At 35.8% G+C, this 22,277-nt stretch overlaps 1 protein-coding gene and 1 pseudogene across 2 annotated transcripts in view; one reads left to right on the top strand and one right to left on the bottom strand.

The window, feature by feature from the left end:
• Positions 1 to 22,277, top strand: part of NSL1 (NSL1 component of MIS12 kinetochore complex) — a 39,420-nt gene that overhangs the window by 647 nt on the left and 16,496 nt on the right. For both annotated transcript variants that reach the window (XM_045452488.1, XM_045452487.1), the window contains exons 2-4: positions 3,133 to 3,208; positions 6,910 to 7,040; positions 8,617 to 8,671. In XM_045452488.1, the coding sequence (XP_045308444.1) occupies positions 3,133 to 3,208; positions 6,910 to 7,040; positions 8,617 to 8,671 (262 nt within the window). The remainder of the gene's footprint in view (positions 1 to 3,132; positions 3,209 to 6,909; positions 7,041 to 8,616; positions 8,672 to 22,277) is intronic.
• LOC123587084 lies at positions 8,041 to 8,136 on the bottom strand (annotated as a pseudogene).

The raw sequence follows: 22,277 nt of genomic DNA, 5'->3' as shown, positions 1-22,277 counted from the left end.
AACTTGTCATAATAGAAAATGAACGAGAAATTTCATATTCTTTTGGTAGTACTAAACTTTCCAAATCTGGTGTCTTACACTTAAAGCTCATCTCCTTTCGGACTAGCCACATTTTAAGGCCTCAATAACCACAAAGTGGCAGATGGCTCCCCTATTGGACAGTGCAGACATAGACTCCTGGAAAGGGTAATCCTGGAAATCAGTCAGTCACTAAACTAGGTCTTTCCATTTCCCTGTTTCAGAACTTCATGTAAAGTCCGCGAAAACATTTTCTCTGTAAGTCTAAAGTAGATAAGGAAGGGGCCTTGATTGTAAACTTCAGTGGCCCTGAAAACATTTCCCCTTCCTTTCTCATATTTTGCAAAGCCCTGAAGAAGCTTTTTTTTGGGGGGGGAAAGACACAACAGATTGAGGGATAGATACCACCTGTCTTCAGGAGCACACAGTCTATCTGTTGGGGGGAAAAAAGTTCAAAAACTCATTCACACTCTGTGAATGACCACAGTGCAAACAATAAAAAAAAAAAAAAAAAAAAAAAAAAAAAAAGGTTAAATGGAAGAAGGAAGGAACAGTGCCTGGGTAGTGATTCTGTGTTCCAGTTTTGTGTAGAGTAGTTCTGCTACTACGTTCTTGCAAGCAAGGGAACGATAATAGAGACATACCTCAGGACCTTTTTAGTAGTTTTTGGGGAAAGACTGTTTCATTGCATTATGATCTTAGAATTTGTCCCTTTCTAGGAAGTGCTAATGTACTTAGAACATTTACTTTACAGAAAAAAAAGGAGCTTGGCTTAACCTATCATACCTTATTTAACGGATGATTAAGTGAATTAGAAGATAAAGATTTGAAGACTTAAACTACCAAGGAATTTATTGTGTTTTATATTAAGAGCAGGTAAAAGGCAGAGGCTTAAGTATGCTGACATATCTCTTTAGCTAAAACCACATAATGTAGTAATGGAAATTCGAAAAAAAAATTGGATTGGGGCAACCAGGTAGCTGTCAGTCAAGCTTCTGACACTTGATTTCTGCTCTTGTCACAATTTCAGGGCTTGCAAGTTTGAACACCACACCAGGCCCTGTGCTGACAATGCAGACCCTGCTTGGGATTCTCTTTCTCCCTCTCTCTGTCCCTCCCTCGCTTACACACTCTCTCTCAAATAAACTTAAAAAAAGATTAGATTGATATGATTTTGCAATGAAATGTATTACAGTTTGTGTTCTGAGATAATCTTTGAATGACCATGGATAAAGTAAGGATTTTAATTTATAAAATCTTTAAAGTGTATTTAACCCATAATTATCAGTCATTATTTGATTTATGCTTATTTTTACTCATACAAAATGTGTAAAATACATTCTCATAGTAACAAAGGCATAAAACAAAAGTCTGAATTCCTCTCCCCTATCCCCCTTCCTTCCTGGAAGTAACTTACTATTATGGAAGGCCTGGAGGGTGTAATCCTTCTATACTGCCCCCCCCCCCACTTTTTTTGTTAATATTTGTTTACTTTTGAGAGAGGGAGAGAGAGAATCCCAGCAGGCTCCACACTTTGGGCACAGAGCTCTTTGGGGTCTGGATCTCACAATGGTGGAATCATGATCTGGCCCCAAATCAGGAGGCAGACGCTTAACTGACTGAGCCACCCAAGCACCCCGTCTATACCTTTTTATGGTTTTACATCTCTCTCTCTCTGTTTGTTGTTTTAGTTTTTTGTTTTTTACGTTAATAGTGTCATGCTAATGTAGCAGGTTAGCTTTTTTTTTTTTTCTATCAAATATGTCTTTATTATTTGGCAATGGTTTTTAGAGATATACTTCATTCTTTTTAAGTGTTGCATGATATGGATATAGTATATTTAACCATTTTCCAAATTGTGATTTAGATTTTCCCCTCAATGTTTCACAATTTCAAATAGTGCTTTAATAAATATTTCTAATGCATTTTTTATGTTTTTTGGGAATAGTTCTTTAGGATACTTTGCTAGAAGTGAAATTGTTAGGTAATAGGGAGTGTGCATTTAAAATTTTAATGGTACTATCAAATTCCTTTAGTCCTTTATTTTTTAATGTACACATTTTTAACCTTACAAAAAACAGACTAGTACAGTGGACACCCTTGTATCCATCACCAAATTTAACAGTTACCAAAATCTTGTTACACTTCCTATTTTATTTATTTATTTTTTAAGTAGTTTCCACACCCAAAGTGGGGTTGGAACTCACAACCCTGAGATCAGGAGTCACATGCTCTATAGTCACATGAGCCAGCCAGGTGCCCCATTACACTTCCTATTTTATTTTACTTTTTATTATTTAAAAAAAAATTGTTTTTTAAGTTTATTTATTTATTTTGAGAGAGACATATCAGCAGGGGCTGAGAGAGAATCCAAGCAGGCTCTGCATGGTCAGCAAGGAGCCCGATGGGCTCAAACTCACAAACTGCAAGATCATGACCTGAGTGGAAATCAAGAGTCAACTGGCTGAGCCACCCAGGTGTCCCTACACTTCCTATTTTATTTTATTTTTGTATATTTGTTTTAAAATGTTTATTTATTTTGAGAGAAAGAGAGAGCACATGTGCAAGCACAAGAGGGATAGGGAAAGAGGGGGACAGAGGATCCAAAGCAGGCTGTGTGCTGACAGCAGAGAGCCTGACATGGGGCTCTAACTCACCAATTGTGAGATCTTGACCCGAGCCAAAGTCAGATGCTCAACCAACTGGCCACCCAGGTGCCTCTACACTTCCTAATTTAAAGCAAACGCCAGATCTCATGCCATTTCATCTCTGTATATCTCAGTGTACATCTCTAAAAAATAGAGTCCTTTATGAAGTAGAAATTAATTTCACTATCTTTTAAGCAATTCTTCCCTGTTGTTAACACCGACGCTCGTTTAGCAGCATATGTAGGTAGTGCTTATACCTTTGAGATTCAACTGACTCTAAATCAGAGTTAAAATGTAGAAAGAGTCAATGACTGATGGAATAGTACTTAATTGAAAAGAATATACTAATAAGCTAATCTACTTTTCTTGATATTATTTACAAATCTGAAATTCTTATTTTGAAAAATGTTTTAATTCAATATTTAAAGTTATTTTTAGTGACTTGAGTATTGTGAATTTATTTCAGACCTTCGAATCAGCTGTGCAAGAGAATGTCAGCATTAATGGGCAAGCATGGCAGGAAGCTTCAGATAGTTTTATGGGTATGTGTATTAACTTCTTCCTTGTGTCATTTCTGAGTTATTTTTGTAGCTAACTTTATTTCAGATGCTAATTTTAATCCCCATTTTCAGTGTCCCATTTAAAAAATTTCCTTCACTAGGGGGATGGGGGAAGGAAATGAATCTAAAAGACTATGGAAGCCATAAATCTGAAGCAAACAATACAGTAGGTACCTTGATTCTATATATATGCTATCTGGCATTCTCAACAAGAATCTGATTAATCTTTGAAAGTACCCTTGTTAGTAGTTTACTGGAAAATACTGTACAGCTATCTCCAGACAAAAAAAAAAAAAAAACAGGCCCCGAGAATTTCTGTGATTAATACCTTATAAATCAAGTTGTAGTTTTACAGGCGATCCTTAGAGTAGATAGTGAAGTACCCTTAGAAGTATGAAGTTAAATTATAAGAGTACCATGTAAAGTATGAGGTAAATATATGGAGAAACCTCCTTAAAGACAGATTATTTTCTTCAAAGAAGATTTGATTGTACTAATGATTTTGACGTATCTGAAGAAATCAAAGTTTTAATAGAAAGTGGTCAGTGTAGGAAGGACAAAATTAGTAGAAAAGGAATGATCTATGTGGGAAGAGAGGCAGAATTTTGCAACAGTGTCTGAGAGAAGGACTACCCTGACAAGAGGGTCAGAGTGTCTTGTCTTTCCCCATAGTGATGTTAGAGATGCTGACCAGCATAACTTGGTATCACTGCTTGATATCACTTGATCCAGTTATACTCTTGAGCTGATTGCAAGCCCATCAAGTAACCTCTGTGGTTATAATTTTTCTTGTCAACGTTAAGATAATACTTTGCCCAGAAAATTTCATGTCTAATCCTTGGGATTATTATAGTTATCTCTTCAGAGTCACCGATGTTCACTTTCTGGTTTATATGTTAAAATGGTAAAAGCAGTAACATTAGATTTCCCAAATATCAGAGTGATTGCCAGTTAGTAGGGGAGAGGGGGTGTATCACAATCACCTAAGAGAATTTTCGAACTACACAGTCTTTTCTGTATCTTTATCTGACTCTTATTCTGTGAAGTCACTTTGGAATTGCTTTATTGTTTGCTCCAGGCTGCCTTTAGCAATATGATTCATCAATTTATAGATTAAGATATGTATTTTCTAATAAATTGGCAGCCTAGCTGGAGTATGGTTATTCTTTGTTCCTTTTCCTCCTTATAACTGTGAGGGGAAATAGTTGAGAATACTACAATTTTACCTTCTTTCATGGGCACTTGATAACACCAGGCATTATACCAAATTCTAGGACGTAGATGAGAATACCTGGTCCTTACCATTTAGGAATTCATTGTTAATGGAAGGAAATGGACGAAGAATTACTATACTGTTTGGGAAGGGGGAGAAGACCTAACAGAGTGGATTGTTATTAAATTAAATGCATTTAATAAATGACAGCATGCTAGATGAAAAGGAGGAAGGACATTTGAAGCAAAGAAAACAGCATATGCAAAGGCACAAAGGAGTGATATGTTTGGAAAATACCAAAAATGAATTGGGGAAACTAATGGCAGATGTGGCCAGATAGATAAATTTGGGCCATATCACAAAGAGCCCTGAGAGTTTGCTGAGAAATTTGCATTTTATCCTGTAGGAAATGGAAAACCAGTGGAGATTTTTAAAGTAGAATTTACATGAAAAGCTTTGTGTTTTAGAAAGCTACCTGCCCGCTGTGTAGGGTTTGGATTGGAGAAGAGAGAAATTCAAGGCAGGCTGATCTTAGGGAAGTTATTACAGTAGTACAGTAAAAGATGGTGAAGACTTGCCCTAAGTAGGAAAGGAGAGAAAAGTGTTCAAGGGATATTCAGCAGATAGAATTAAAAGGATTTGTATCTGATCTAATACACAGAAGCAGTAAGTAAATTTCACAAAGGAGAGGGTTTTTTTTGTCTGTTTTGTTCACGAGGATCATTTTAAAAAAGAGTGGAGAAATGAAAGAATGAATGAATATACAAGTGAAATCAACCTTCTCCTTTCCTCTGTAACTACCCTGAAAGGACTTGATTTTAGGTTTGACCAGGTACATTTAAGAATTAAAGCGTAAGTTCCTTGAGAGCAGGGGCTATATTTATTTTTCTTATCACTATATTTCCAACACTTAGCTTGGCACATAGTAGGTACCTAGTAAATACTTGTTACATTGGGTGACAAAATCCTCCCTCCTCAAATTGTTTATACATTTCAGTTTTGTAGCTTTATCATTAGGTGGCGCTGAGAAACCACTTTCCTCCTACATAAAAGATTTAGCTGGGGGACTTTTTTTTAACTGTGAAATAGTACATTATTATTTCAGGCTAATGATTGAACTTTTTAAATGGATAAATTAAAATTTAGGGAGGGCTGCCCACTTAAGTGAGTATTCAAAGTAAGCAATGGCTGATTTTCTCATAATACTCTCAAAAGAAGTAATTTAGTTGGACTTAATGAGTATTTGTCACACGAATGAGAGATACCTGATATAGGTCATTAATCTTTACCCAGTATGTATATATATGCTGATATATATCAACAATGTTTGGAAATGTTTCCAAAAATATGTATATTACTATTTCAGACTTCTTAAGGAAGCTTCTACTCAATAAAATAGATACATTTCCAGCATAGACTTTGATACAGCAGAACGCATGTGCTGTGAGGCCAGTTAAGCCAATGGCCTAGCTCTTTAGTATTTTTAACTACTTATTTTTTAAGATGATTTTCAAAATAAGGTTGATGTACCATCTGCATTCATTTCATCCGGGGTGTCTAATTTTGGGGCTCCGTTTCAGAGGCCTTTGTTGAATCAAAATTTCTGTTCTTCTGACAAGGTCCCCATGTGATTTTTCATTCTGCTGAAGTTTGAGAGTCACTATTTTAAAACAGGAAAGCAATGGATAACAGAGTTTTAGCTAAATCAAAGAAATTCTAAAGTCACTGTGTCTCTTACTTTTTCTTACTATTTATCCAGTTGTGTCTATTTCAGATTTACCAACTCGATGCTACTGTCACAGCTTTGGTGCAGCACACAATAAACTCAAAACATGTTAGGAACTGTGACATTAAATGCCCTTTACAGTCTAGTTCTTTTGTAATTATATCATCCTTCTTTCCTTATGCTTTATCCTGCAGCCATTTAGAACTTTTAGAACAGTTTCCCCAAAACTCTTATGATCTTGCAAATACAGCTTCCTCTGACTAAAATGCTTCTCTCTGTATTTTTTTCCTACATTTTTTTTAATCTAATGGATTTACATTTAGATTTCAAGGCTCAGCTCAAATGTTACTTTCTGTTTAAAGTCTTAAATTCCCCAAGCAGAGTTAGTGTTCCATTGTTCTGTGTCTGAATAGCATTTTGTTCATACCTCTGTTGAATTTATCAAGTTGTTTTGTAGTTTCCTGTTTCTTCCAGTGAACTGTGATCCCTTAGAGAGCAGGGATCACGTTATATTCATCTTTGTATTTTTCTGATTTAGGCCTAGCTTCCCATAGGTGCTCAGTAATTGATTTTTCAACGAGTAAATGAATTAATCACCAAAGTGGGGTCATACATTAACTTACCGTATTTGTTTTTCTTAATTATTTTTTGTTTTCTAAATTTAGCTTATCTGTATTACATTACTATATAGAATATAACCAATGTATTTTAAGAAAATTTTTAATATTTTTTCTCTTGAAATAGATTCTGATATCAAAGTACTTGAAGATCAGTTTGATGAAGTCATAGTAGATATAGCCACAAAACGTAAGCAGTATCCCAGAAAGATCCTTGAATGTGTCATCAAAACCATAAAAGCAAAACAAGAAATTCTGGTAAGATGATTTATCTTTGAGAGAGTAAATTTTGTGTAATGTCTATTTTACTATAATAAAAAAATTAAAGTATAAGATCTATGTGGCATAAATGACATTTTGTTTTCTTTGCCTTTTCTTCCTCAATTACTACTGTTTGTCTCTTGTAAGATTTTTTCCTATTCTAAGTCATACTAGATTTTAAACACAGCTGATTTTAAAATAGAATTTGAAGATGAAAGACTGACAATGACTTTACAATTCTGAGACCAAGAAGGCAAAATAAATTTATCTTTTAAGCCTTTTCTTTCTGTGTGTCGTTTGTGTTTGCATATTATTTGTGTATGTTTATATATTTTGGAAGACCCTTTAGTTAAACTGATGATGAAGGTTGAGTACCTGTTCATAACACCGAAATTTGCTTTATGAATTGTGTGTAATTTGTTTTGCTCCAAAAGTCATGATGGGACGAGGGTAGGTTTGCTGGGAATGCCATTGCCTCTGGAGTGAGAAATACATGTTGCTTTAGATTATGTTATACTGTTTGTCATTAATTTTTGAAATTAGCATACTTTCACGTATAAATCTTCTTGTTGCTTTTTTTGTCAGGAATTGTTTTAGACAGTAAAGATGGTTACTTTACCTAAAACTTTTAGTCATTATTCCACGAGAAAAAATATAAGCAGAATTTTTCATTTATTTTCTGCCATAACAGTTCTCAAAGAAATACCCTACTCCATTCCCCCCCACTGCTTTTTAGTGTTTCCTAGGGAAAACATTCAAAATGTATTTACTTTCTCTCTCCCTACTACTACCCTCTTCTTTCCTGGAAAGAAACCTAGTAATCAGTATTGCATACAAGAGAGAAAGTTAGCAGGCCTGGGTGAAATGGAAGTTTAAAAACTGATGAAAAATGGATGGATGGGGTAAGGATACTAAAGACAGCTCTTTTAGAAAACATTTTTGTCTCCTGCTGGCTTTGGACAGGAGTAAGGCGGAACATTTTCCTTTTTCTTTTTGCTGAATTGTGGATCCTGTTCCGTGTCATCCTTGTGCAAGGGCCGTGCTAGTTTTCTGTATTGTTCCAGTTTTAGTAAATGTGCTGCCGAAGCCAGCAGGTGGGTCCTGTTTCTGTACTTCCGCTCTTAGCAGTCCCAGCGTATCAAAAGTTGTGTAGGCTTTAGTGTGCTGACATGGTAGCGTGAAACAGAGTTGCTGTGGACATAGGAGCTCTGAGTCCCAGACGCCTTAAAAGGAACTTTTGAAAAACAGTCTGTCCGTAATTTGGAGACTACCTTGTCCTTTAAATCCAAAATCCAGTCTCCGTGCCTTTAATTTGCTTGTTCGCTTTTCTTCAGCGTTTTTAATGGTGCTATTTCTTAGTGTACGCAGTAGGTGGCGCTACTATAAAAGACTTAGTTTGTAATTCAGACTTACTTTGAACTTTTCGCCTCTCCAGCAGATTTCAGCATCTCACCCCCCTCCAAAAAAAAAGAAGGATTCTACTGACTAATAGTATATGTGCTTACATTAGCTGAAGGAAATGTTTATATGAAGGATTAAACGATTAAATCTGTTTAATTTATATTGTGTTTAGAAGCAGTACCACCCTGTTGTACATCCATTGGACCTAAAATATGACCCTGATCCAGGTGAGTCAGTGTTCATTTGTGGTACAAGTGAAGCATCGCTTGTAATTTTTATGAGTCCATGATATTCTTTTAAAGGTGTCAGCGTGAAGGGTATCTTCCCTTTGATGCTCTCACTACCAGTCATCTGTGTTTAGCTCTTCACCTAAGATTATGAGAGCTTGCTCCAAAAATACTGACTCAGGATCTCCAGGAGTATCTGAATTTGTGTCTGAATTTGTATAAAGCTCTCCCTTGACCTAGACTAATATAAAACCTTTTCAATCTCTAACTTCTATTGTAATACCCTCCCATTTCTAGCTGCTACTATACTATCCATTCTTTGAATTACAGCTAAAGTTATACTATTAAAGTTTCGTAGTGTCACTTCCCACGGTGATAACCATCATTGGTTTCTCATCATTTACAAAATAAAATCCAATAAAAATATAATGTTGAACTTAAGAGATATGCATACTTGATATACCTTTGAACTCAACTCTGTTTCCATTTAGATGCATCCTTTAAAACACAGAGAAATAAAATTGATACAAATTTATGTAAATTTAGCAATAGAATTTGCATTGCTAAAAATGTGGATCTATATATTTTTTTAAATGCTGTATTCTTACATTTAAAAATTTGAAAAGATTTTCCTAAGAGACCTTTTGGTATTTTCCTTTGGCATTCAGAAGTACCATTTCTGAACTATTAGAAAAACAGTTAAGACCTTGATTTATTTGTATGGGCTATTTATAAACTTACGGCTTTGAGTAGTTAATCTTTGTCAAATTGTGCACTATTTTCTAACATGTCCCCTACCGCTCCTAAACCTCCTAAAGCCAATGAGATAAACCAAGAAGGGGATGTACAAGTGTAAAGATACTCTGAAGTTTGTTAAAATCACAGCATTCACTGTGTTTGACAAATAAAAATTAACCTGGGACCTAATGCTTGTCATGGCTCACTAAAAAGGGTAAGTTGCCAAAATGCAGTGGTTGACATATGCTTGTTTTGAACAACGTAAAAATAATAATTGATACCTGTGGTATCATAATTACCCAAGTATTCCTTTTTTTTTTTTTTTTTTTTTTTTTAATTTTTTTTCAACGTTTTTATTTATTTTGGGGACAGAGAGAGACAGAGCATGAACGGGGGAGGGGCTGAGAGAGAGGGAGACACAGAATCGGAAACAGGCTCCAGGCTCTGAGCCATCAGCCCAGAGCCCGACGCGGGGCTCGAACTCACGGACCGCGAGATCGTGACCTGGCTGAAGTCGGACGCTTAACCGACTGCGCCACCCAGGCGCCCCTTACTTTTTTTTTTTTAATGTAAACTCTGTTCTTAACATGGGGCTCAAACTTAGGACCCCAAGATCAGGAGTCACATGTTCTACTGACTGAGCCCCCCAAGTATTACTTTTTAGATATAGTTAATTTTCCTCTAAAGAAATTTGTAACCTTTTATCTTAAGAGGGAAAACAAATTTACATAAATGATCTTTTGAAGGTCTATGTGATTTTATTCCTACCATTCCAGTTATGTAGTACTAGTGGAAAATATCCTCTGTATCATATGATTCTGACTTCAGAATTAAGCAGAGGAATAATTAGAATCTGTGTTTTGGATAAATTTTGAGATTTTGTCATTCTACATTTTCATAATATTTATAAACTTAGAATAGCATAAGTTCTTTAAGCATAGCAAAATTAACTTATAGTTTTATTAACTGTATATTTTGGGGCAAGTCCCTTGATTTCTTTAACCTCAGTTTCTTTATGGTGAGTTCTGCATTTGGAGCCTGATGCTTTAGGTGTTAATTCCAGCTCTGTCACTAAATATTATAGCATTGTTCTGCCTACTTATTGAGGTTGTATTATCAATCACAAGAGATAAGGAGTTCTATAATATAGAACTAAAATACATAAGTACAAGTTTGTAAAGAAATACGATATAATAATAACCTTATTATAAATCCCATCATTTATAGTGGCATACCTTATGATACTGTGTAGCTTATAATACATCAAACTGGTAAAATCATGCAAAATTAATTAAAATGGCTTAGGAGGAAAATAGAAAGCATAAATTTGTATAGAACCTAAAAGTCTGAATAAGCTACATGGGAAAACTTTTATGGGAACTTCTTGAAAGTTTTTTTCTTTTTGTTAGAGTATTAAATGATACTAAATTTATTTGAAAGCTGACTTTTTTTTAAAGTTTATTTATTTTGAGAGAGAGAATGTGAGCAGGGGAAGAGCAGAGAAAGGGAGAGAAGGGGAAAATCCCAAGCAGACTCTGTGCTGTCAGTACAGAGCCTGACGCAGGGCTCAAACTCACAAACTAAGAGATATGACCTGAGCCAAACTTGACAGTCGGACCCTTAACTGACTGAGCCACCCAAATACCCTGGGAAGAGTTGATTTTTTAAAAATTCTTGAAATATTTCGAACATATAGAAAATATGGAATATAACATAACGAACATCTTTGTTGCTACCACCCATATTTAAGGGCTCTTCACATTTTTGCCAAATTTGTTTCAGACCTTTTTAGAAACTAAAAGCTATGGATATAGTTGAAATGTTCTCTTTACTCCCTCATCATCCTATCCTGCCTTCCTCTTACTTTAGAAGTAATCACTATCTTCAAGCTGAGTGGCTCTTTCCTATCTGTATTTTTATGCTTTTACTTTATGGATGTGTAACCATAAATAATATGTGGCATTTGTTTTTAAATTTTTATATAAATTATATCATACTGATCATATTCTGTAACTTTTCCCCTCTTGACATTGTACATATTCTTGTCCATATTTTGCTAATAATTGTTACTGTAAAGCTTTCTATATGTGTGTATATATATGTATGTATGTGTATATATATATTATATGTATATTTGTATATCTGATATATACATATATACACATACATATCCACATTTAAAATTTTTTTTTGCCAGTTTGTTAGGCATTTAGTAGTAAAGGTTGAGTATACTTTCTTATGTTTCCTACAGTTTCTTCTGTGAGTTGCCTCTATTTATATTCTTTGCCCGTTTTTCTGTTGAGTTGTTTGAGCTTTTCTTATTCACTTCTAAGAGTCATACATACAGACACATATCCATACACATGTACACATATTCTGGATTGTTTGGTTATAAACACTGTAAATACTTGCTCTCAATTTTTGGCTTGTCTTTCAACTTTATTTATAATGACATTATATGTAAATTTTAATGTAATCAGATTTACCAGGTTTTTCCCCTTATGATTTGTTCTTTGAGTGTCTTTAAGAAATCCTCTACCCAAGTGACATAAAGGTCCTTTGATATTTATTGTTTCGATTATCAAGTTTAGGTCTTGTATCCATCTGAATTTTTTTTTTTAGGAAGGAATCTAATTCTGATAGCCAGTTGTCCCAGCATCATTTATTGAATAATAATTCCCCCCACCCCCATCTTTTCTCCACTGCTTTGTAATGTCACACTCTAATATGCTAAGTTTCCATATATTTGGGGGTCTTTTCTGGACCTTTTTTTTTTTTTTTTTAGAGAGAGAGAGTGTGTGTGCAAGCAGGGGAGGGGCAGAGAGAGAGAGAGACCGAGAGAGAGAGAGAATCCCAAGCAGGCTCCATGCTCAGTTCACAGAACCCAACATGAGGCTCAAACTCACGAACCGTGAGATCATGACCTGAACTGAAATCAAGAGTTGATAACTGGTAACATTTTGGGATTATATATTATAATTGAATATTGCTAATGTTTAAGAACACCATTGATTTTTATTGTTGAACTCTTATTAGTTCTAATGGTTTATCTAGTTCCAATTAGATTTTTTAAAATGTAGATAATCGTACCATTTGCAAGTAATGGTGAGTTTTGTCTTTTTCCTGCACATCTTTTTTTGTCTTATTACATTGATTAGAATCTCCAGTATAATGGTGACTAGTAGCAGTGATAGTGGTCATAATATTTTAAAATTATGAATAAGTGTATAATTTTATTGAATACTTTTTTGCCCCAACTGAGATCATGTATTTGTTAACTAACTTTATTGCAGGATAATTTACATATAATACAGTACATCAATTTTATGCATACAGTTTGAGTTTTGACAAATATATACAAGTATGTAACTATTACTGCAATTCAGATATAGAACGCTTTCTGCCACTCATAAAGTTCCCTTGTGCCCTTAGAGAGTATGCTTTTTGTCTCTAACTCTGTTAATATGGTAAATAAACATTGACAGATTTTTCTGTTGGTTATCTTTGCATTTATAGGGAAAACCCCATTTAGTAATATATTTTTTCTTTCATACACTGTGGAATTAAGTTTGCATATACTTTATACTTACACTTTGTTTAATATATTTACCTCTAGTATATTTGCATCTGTAGTCACACGCACAAAATGAACATGTGCTGTTTAAAGCATGCTATTCTGGGGCACCTGGGTGGCTCAGTCCATTAAGTGTCTGGCTCTGGATTTTGATTCAGGTTATGATCTCATGGTTGGTGAGTTCGAGTCCTGAGTTGGGTTCTGGGTTCTGCAGTGTGGAGTCAGCTTGGGATACTCTCTCTCTCTCTCACTTTCTATCTCTCTGACCCTCTCCCAGCCATGCCCTCACATCCTCTCTCTCTCTCAAAAATAAGTAAATTAACTTAAAAACAAAACATGCTATCCTTTTCTAATGTCATCAAGGTTACACTGCCCTCATAAAACAGTTTGTAAACATAGAGGTTATTTGCTCTTTGAAAAGTTGATAAGATTCATCTATAAAACTGTGAGCCTACTGGGTGGTTGGGTGCTATTTGACTTAGCCATTGGCTAGGTATTCTAACCATTAATATAGTTAATGATTATTTATTTCTTCAGTTTTTTTTTTCTTGAATTGATTTTGGTAATACTTGTTTGGAAAATATTTTGGTAGTATTTGTTTCATCCTTGTGCTTAGTCTGTTGGTGTGAAATTGTATATACTAGCTGCTTCTATTGGAAAAGTCTCCTCCGCATATGATTATTTTCTTTCTTAACATTGATTATGCTTTCTCTTTTTTCGTAATATCTTGCTTTAGGTTTTGTTTGTTTTTTTTTTATTTTATTTTTTTAATTTTTTTTTTTCAACCTTTATTTATTTTTGGGATAGAGAGAGACAGAGCATGAACGGGGGAGGGGCTGAGAGAGAGGGAGACACAGAATCGGAAACAGGCTCCAGGCTCTGAGCCATCAGCCCAGAGCCCGACGCGGGGCTGGAACCCACGGACAGGGAGATCGTGACCTGGCTGAAGTCGGACGCTTAACCGACTGCGCCACCCAGGCGCCCCTGGTTTTGTTTGTTTTTACAGTCTTTTCAAAAGTCAGCTTTTAGTCTGTCTTTTTTTTTTTTTTTTTTTTTTAAGTTTTCTGGTTCCTTGAATTCTGATCTTATCTTTAGTATGGTCTTCCTGCTTTCTTGAGTTTTCTCTGTAATTTATAGCTTCTTGAGTTGAACACTTTGTTTGAGAGTTATTTTTCAATAAATACATTGAAGGCTGCTAAGTCCTGCTTTAGCCATATTTCCAAGTCTTGACATGTCTAGCTCTGAGTATTTTTTAGTTTGCAAATATAGGTGTTTTCTTTGACTACTTTCTCTCTCTCTCTCTCTCTCTCTCTCTCTCTCTTTTGCCTTCTATCATGTTGGTAGAATTTTCTTTATTCTTTTTTTTTCTGGTTTGGAAGCTATATGCTGTGTTTCTTTTCTTTTAGTGTTACCTATAAAATTTTAGCACACCAGACTTCTAAAATTATCTAACATAGTGTGGAGTTGTTCATTATTTCAAGTCCCCTTCTGTGCAAGACAAGGACCTTATTACACTTTACCCATTGAATAAGCACACCTCTTCCTCAATGTTTTTCTTTGTGTCTAGAATGTTAGTTTTTCTTTTATTAAAAAACAGTTTACTCATTACTGCTTTTCTGCACTCAAGGATTAAATTTATCAACAAAATTTTCCAAGTTCTGTGATTACTATTTCTTGAATCTCATGACCTTCCTTCTAGGTTCACTATCCTTGCTGATGTGCTTCTTTAGGTATTTAAGTAAAAGTCTGAGGGTGGTAGACTCTCTTAGTTTTGTGGGGTTTTTTTAATGTTTATTTTTCAGAGAGAGGGAGAGCGTGCGCATGCAGAGAAGGGGCAGAGAGGGGAACAGAGGATCCAAAGCAGGCTCTGTGCTGACAGTAGTGAACCCAATGCGGGCTGAGCCGATGTTGGACCCTTAACCAACTGAGCCACCCAGGCATCCTGACTCTCTTAGTTTTTACTTCATCCTAGCTCTTGAATTGTATTGTACTTACTTTCATTTACCATAGGGAATATATTACATCCTTATCTTTGGCACTCATGTTTTGGATGGCTTTATTGAGATATAATTTATATATCTTACACATTTACACATTTATTTATTTATTTATTTATTTAATTTTTAAAAAAGATTTTATTTTTTTCTTCAAGTTTTTATTTAAGTTCCAGTTAACATACAGTATATTATTAGTTTCATGTATAGAGTTTAGTGATTCATCACTTACACCCATTATTTTATTTTTAAGTAAGCTCTACACCAGTGTGGGGCTCAAACTTAGCAGCCCCAAAATCAAGTCTCATGCTGTATGGACTGAGGCAACCAGGTACCCCTCAATTTACATTTATTTATTTTTTTTTTTTCAACGTTTATTTATTTTTGGGACAGAGAGAGACAGAGCATGAACGGGGGAGGGGCAGAGAGAGAGGGAGACACAGAATCGGAAACAGGCTCCAGGCTCTGAGCCATCAGCCCAGAGTGACGCGGGGCTCGAACTCCTGGACCGCGAGATCGTGACCTGGCTGCAGTCGGACGCTTAACCGACTGCGCCACCCAGGCGCCCCTCAATTTACATTTAAAGTGTACAGCTCGATGGCTTTAAGAGTTATACAACCGGGGCGCCTGGGTGGCTCAGTCGGTTAAGCGTCCAACTTCAGCTCAGGTCATGATCTCAGTCCGTGAGTTCGAGCCCTGCATCGGGCTCTGTGCTGACAGGTCAGAGCCTGTAGCCTGCTTCAGATTCTGTGTCTCCCTCTCTCTCTGCCCCTCCCCTGCTCATGCTCTGTCTCTCTCTGTCTCAAAAATAAATAAAAACATTAAAAAAAAAGTTATACAACCATCACCAAAATCAATTTTTTTAAATTTTATTTTTAATTTTTTTTTTTTAATTTACAACCAAATTAGTTAGCATATAGTGTGACAATGATTTCAGGAGTAGATTCCTTGAAGCCCCTTAACCCATTTAGACCACCCCCCCCCCCCACAACCCCTCCAGTAACCCTCAGTTCTCCATATTTATGAGTCTCTTCTGTTTTGTCCCCCTCCCTGTTTTTATATTATTTTTGTTTCCCTTCCCTTATGTTCATCTGTTTTGTCTCTGAAAGTCCTCATATGAGTGAAGTCATATGATGTTTGTTTTTCTCTGACTAATTTCACTTAGCATAATACCCTGCAGTTTCATCCACATAGTTGCAAATGGCAAGATTTCATTCTTTGGTTGCTGAGTAATACTCCATTGTATGTATATACCACATCTTCTTTATCCATTCATCCATCGATGGACATTTGGGCTCTTTTCATACTTTGCCTATTTTTGATAGTGCTGCTATAAACATTGGGGTGCATGTATCCCTTCAAAACAGCACATCTGTATCCCTTGGATAAATGCCTAGTAGTGCAATTGCTGGGTCATAGGGTAGTTCTATTTTTGGTTTTTTGAGGAACCTCCATACTGTTTTCCAGAGTGGCTGCACCAGCTTGCATTCCCACCAAAATCAATTTTTAAACATTTTTATCACTTCAGAAAGAAATCCTTAGCCATTCTCTCCATCTCTCATCTCTTTCCCCTGGCCCTAGGTAGTCACCAATCTCTTCCTGTCTCTATAGATTTGACTGTTTTGGACATTTCATATAAATGGAATCATGCAATATGTAGTCCTTTAAGAATGGCTTCTTTCCATTAATATAGTGTTTTCAAAGTCCATCCATGTTGTAGCATGTATCACTACTTCATTTCTTTTTATTGTCAAATAATACTCCCTTTCATGTATATAATTTTTATTTATCCATTCATCAGTGTAGGGATTTTTTAAAAAGTTTATTTATTTTGAGAGAGAGTAGGCGGGGTGGGGAGAGAGAAAGGGAGAGAATCACAAGCAGGTTCTGCACTAAGCTTGATGCAGGGCTTGAACTCACAAACCATGAGATCACGACCTAAGCCAAGGTCAAGAGTCAGACACTTAACTCACTGAGCCACCCAGGCATCCCAAGACTCTTTTTTTTTTTTAATAAGCTCCATGCCCAATGTGGGGCTTGACTCATGGCATCAAGGGTTGCATGCTCTACTGACTGAGCCAGCCAGGCACCCCCAGTATAGAGACATGTCTCTAGTTTTTTTGTTTGTTTGTTTGTTTTTGGCTATTGTGAATAATGCTGCTACGAACATTTGTGTACAAGTTTTGTGTGTATATATACTGTCTTGACTGTATATAACTAAGAATGGGGTTGCCGATAACTCTGTTTATCTTTGTAAGGAACTGCTGAACTATTTTCCAAGGCAGCTGTACCATTCACATTTCTGCCAGGAGCATATGAGGGTTCCATTTTTTCTGCATCCTCACCAAATCTTCTTATGTTTGTCTTTTTGTTTATAACCTTCCTAATAGGTAGAAAGTGATATCTCACTATGATTTTGATACACATTTCTCTGATGATTTTTAATGATGAGCATCTTTTCATGTGCTTTTTGGCCATTTTTTTTTATCTCCGTTGGAGAAATGTCTATTTAAATCCTTTGACCATTTTTAAATTGTGTTATTTATCTTTTTATTGTTGAGTTGTAATTGTTCTTTATTATTCTGGAAACTAGTCCATTATCAGATACATGATTTGCAAATACTTTCTCCTATTCTTTGGGTTGTCTTTCACTTTTCTGATGGTATTATTTGCAGTACAAAAGTTTTAAATTTTGGTAAGTCAAATTTATTTTCTTTCTTTTGGTTGCTTACACTTTTGATGTCATATCTCAGAAACCATGGCCTAATATATGGTTGTGAAGATTTATACTTGTGCATTCTTCTAAGAGTTTTGTAGTCTTATCTCTTACATTTAAGTCTTTGATCCATTTGGGTTAATTTTTGTATATGGTGTGAGATGGGAGTCCAACTTCATTCTTTTGTATATGTACGTATAACTGTTTTCAGCACCATTTGTTGAAAAGGCTATTTTTTCAACTAATTGAATGGTATTGGCAACTTTGTTGGAAGTCAGTTAACTGTAATGTGCAAGTTTATTTCTGGATTTACAATTCTGTTTCATTGATCTCTATATCCTTAGGCTGTTTGATTATTAAAGTTTTAATAAAGTTTTGCAGTTAAATTTCGAAATCAGAATGTACTTTGATTCTTCTGTTCTTTTTCTCCTTTGTTCTTTTTCAAGATTGTTTGCCTCTCCTGGGTCCCTTCAATTTCCATATGAATTTTAGAATCAGTTTGTCAATTTCTGCAAAGAAGCCAGCTGGCATTGGCATAGGGATTGTGTTGAAATTGTAGATTAATCTGGGTGTAAGGCTATCTTAATATTAAGTTTTCCAATCCATGAACAAAAAAATGTCTTTCCATTTATTTAGGTCTTCTTTGATTTTTTTCAACAAAGTTTTCTAGTTTTTAGCACTTCTTTTGTTGCATTTATTCCCAAGTATTTTATCCTTTTGATGCTAATGTAATTGGAATTTAAAAAATTTTTATTTTCACTTTGTTCATTGCTTTTATAAAAGAGTGGAATTGATTTTTATTTGTTGATCTTGTATATTGCAACATTGTGGAACTCATTTATTCTATTATTTTTTTAGTGGATTCTTTAGAATTTTCTGTATAAAATATTATATCATCTGCAAATAGTGATAGTTTTATTTCTCCTTTTCCAATTTGGGTGCCTGACATTCATTGTTGATGAGAAATCTCCTGAGACTCTAAATGCCATTCTTTTAAAGATGGTCTGTTTTTTCTTTCCTGACTTTTTAGATTTTCTCTGTATTCTTAATGCTCTGCAAGTTTACCACAATGTGTCTAGATGTTTATTTTTATTTATCTAGTGTATTGTTTGGTGTGTATTTTTTCTTATTTTTTTAACATTGAAAATGACTTTATTGCTTTTTCTTGATTATTTTAAAATACATTCACATTCTAAAAATGTTAAAAGATAAGAAACACATTATATGAACATACATGATTATTGCTTGACTCCCATACCGTCAGTCCACCTGCAGATTTTTCTGCCCATACCTTGAGAACATATTACAAATTCAGCCACTTTCCACCAAATCCATTACTACCTCTCTTACCCATATTCTCTCAGCAGGATTACTTCAATAGTCTCCTCGCTGGTTTCCTTCCTTTTATTCCAGTTTTCCACACAGCATCCCAAGGATTCTTTTTAAAGCATAATAAGGTCATGTCACCCCCTGCTTATCACTCTGTAGTGACTCCCCATCCTGCTTCCGTGGTCTATAAGATCCTCTCTGACCTGGGCCATGGCTGATTCTCTGATTTCATCTCTGACTTTGGTCTCTTCTCACTGTCACCTTTCCTTATTGTGCTGCAGCCACACTAGCATTCTTGCTGTTTCCCCAAGGACGTGCCACACACTGGCCCTGTGTCTTTCGCACTGGTTCCTATCTGGCTGTTCCCTGGTTCCTATCTGAAACCACCTACCTGACTCACCTCAGTCAGCTCTCTGTTCAAGGTGTTACTTCATCAGAGAGGTCTTTCCTGACAACCTATATCACATCCCCTTCTGACCCCCTTGCTCATACTCTGTCCCCTTAACCTGCTTTTGTTTTTTCACCACTTAACTATAATTTCTGTTTATTTTATTGTCTTCATCTCTCCCCCTCACTGTTTTATAAACCCCCTGTGAACCAAGACTTTGTTTTGTCTACTACTATATCCCTAGCTAGCTCTCTACGATCATTATCTGACATTTTACGCTCAAGAAGTATTTGTGAAATAAATATACAATATTATGTATGTGTATGTATATATATACACATATATGTGTTTGGTATATATGTATGTATATATATGCGTATGTACATATACACATATATGTGTGTATATATGTATATACATACATAAAATTGTGTATACGTGTATATATATCATGTCATACACTTAAAAATAAGGATAGCATTCTACTTTTTACTTTTTGTTTTTGGCCTCCTCTCAGATATACACTGTTAACTTGGTGCGAATTCTTTTATCCATTTTTCTCTACTCATATAATCATACAGGAGTATATATGCACTGGACATTTGGGGCATAATATATTTTACAGAAAATTGATTCGTGTATTCAAATTATGTGCAATTTACTCTTTTAAGTATATGGTGGAAGTCTTCCAATTAACTGCCATAAATCTTTGTTAGTATTTTAAATTATATTTTTGTAATTAGTTTTTGTGCTAATTAGTTTTATAATTAGTGAAAGTAAGTTTAATATGAAATTTAAAATAATAGTGTATATATAGTAGTAAATGAAAGTCCTTCCAAGTCTGCCTGATCCCACACACCTTCAAATAAACAACTTTTAACAGTTTGATATGTCTGATTTTAGATCTTTATCAGTTTATTTGTTTTTTGTTTGTTTTTGTGGGGGGGGGGTTGAGAGAGAGAAAGTATATATCTGTGTGAAGTGTGAGCTGGGCAGGGGCAGAAGGAGAGGGAGAGTGAGAATCTTAAGCAGGCTCCACACCCAGTGTAGAGCCAGACGTGGGGCTTGATCTTATAACCATGAGACCATGACCTGAGCTGAAATCAAGAGTCAGATGCTTAACCAACTGAGCCATCCAGATCCCCCATTAGATCTTTATCAGTGTATTTGTATATGGGCAGACAGGCACAGGGAGGTTTGAGTTATTATTTATTTATTTTTAATTTTTTTTTACATTTATTTATTTTTGAGAGACAGAGACAGAGCACAAGTAGGGGAGGGGTAGAGAGAGAAGGAGACACAGAATCCAAAGCAGGCTCCAGGCTCTGAGCTGTCAGCACAGAACTGGACACGGGGCTCGAACTCACAAACATGAGATCATGATCTGAGCCAAAGTCGGACGCTTAACTGACTGAGCCACCCAGGTACCCTGAGTTATTTTTTTAATTTTTTTTTTTTTAAAAAAAAATTTTTTTTTTTAACGTTTATTTATTTTTGAGACAGAGAGAGACAGAGCATGAACGGGGGAGGGTCAGAGAGAGGGAGACACAGAATCTGAAACAGGCTCCAGGCTCTGAGCTGTCAGCACAGAGCCCGATGCAGGGCTCAAACTCACGGACCGCGAGATCATGACCTGAGCTGAAGTCGGCCGCCCAACCGACTGAACCACCCAGGCGCCCCCCGAGTTATTTTTTTTTATGTAAGTATTATGTAATACATTCTATGACTTTTTTTTCACTCAACAGCGTAATAAATATTCAACTCTATGTATTTTATTCATAATTTCTTTGTACACACACACATAATTTTATTTAAATATCTATATTTGAGGGGGGTGGGATTTTTTGTTTTGTTTGCTTCCTCTTTCCTCCCATCTTCCACTCACAGTTCCAAGTATACTTTTAATCAGAAGACTCCTATCTTCTAGAAAATCTTTAACCTAATCTTTGAACTTTGCTTCTTTATCATTTCTTCTATTTTTGTATTATTCTCATTTTTATTTGATAATTTATTTTTCTGCTGTCATGTCTATTATGATTTCCTTTAGCTATGAGAGGATCCTAAACTTTTTTTTTTTTTTTTTTTTTTAATTTTTTTTTTTCAACGTTTATTTATCCTTGGGACAGAGAGAGACAGAGCATGAACGGGGGAGGGGCAGAGAGAGAGGGAGACACAGAATCGGAAACAGGCTCCAGGCTCTGAGCCATCAGCCCAGAGCCTGACGCGGGGCTCGAACTCACGGACGGCGAGATCGTGACCTGGCTGAAGTCGGACGCTTAACCGACTGCGCCACCCAGGCGCCCGATCCTAAACTTTTAAAATTGTTTTCAGATTGCTCTATTTTTATGCCCTCTGCAGTAAATTTCTCACCTTCAAATTAGTTATATTGGCTGTGATTCATGGTTGTGATTTTTTCATGTATTTTGGAATTTTGATTTGCAAACACTCTTTCATTAAGATTATTTATGTGCTTATTTTCATATTGTCACTGCTTCCCCGCCCCACCCCCACCCCCCTTCCTGTCTGGTAGTTGTGTGGTTGCCTTTCATCTGCTCCTGAACAGTCTCAGGCAAGAGCCGATCTTGCATTGGCAGCATGGGGCCCCTGTTCCAGTGTACTTTAGGAGATACTGAATCTAGTCACTAAGTCAGCAGGCAGCTTGGTCCAGGCCCAGGCTTTGAAATATTGTCTGCCTCCCATCACTTCTAATGTATGCCTCAGCTCCTGACTGTGGTTAATGGCAGGTCTTTTTCAGGGTAGGAAAACTCAGTATCTCAACCTGTGGTTTCATACTGCAAATTTGACTCTTCCCATTTCCTGCTCCTCTGGAGCACTTTGGGCCCCTTTTATGTTACAGGAAGCAAATT

The sequence above is a fragment of the Leopardus geoffroyi genome, chromosome C3 (genome assembly GCF_018350155.1).
Source record: "Leopardus geoffroyi isolate Oge1 chromosome C3, O.geoffroyi_Oge1_pat1.0, whole genome shotgun sequence".
NCBI lineage: Eukaryota > Metazoa > Chordata > Mammalia > Carnivora > Felidae > Leopardus > Leopardus geoffroyi.
Note: the sequence above shows the minus strand (reverse complement) of the source record. Positions and strands in the feature narration are given on the sequence as shown.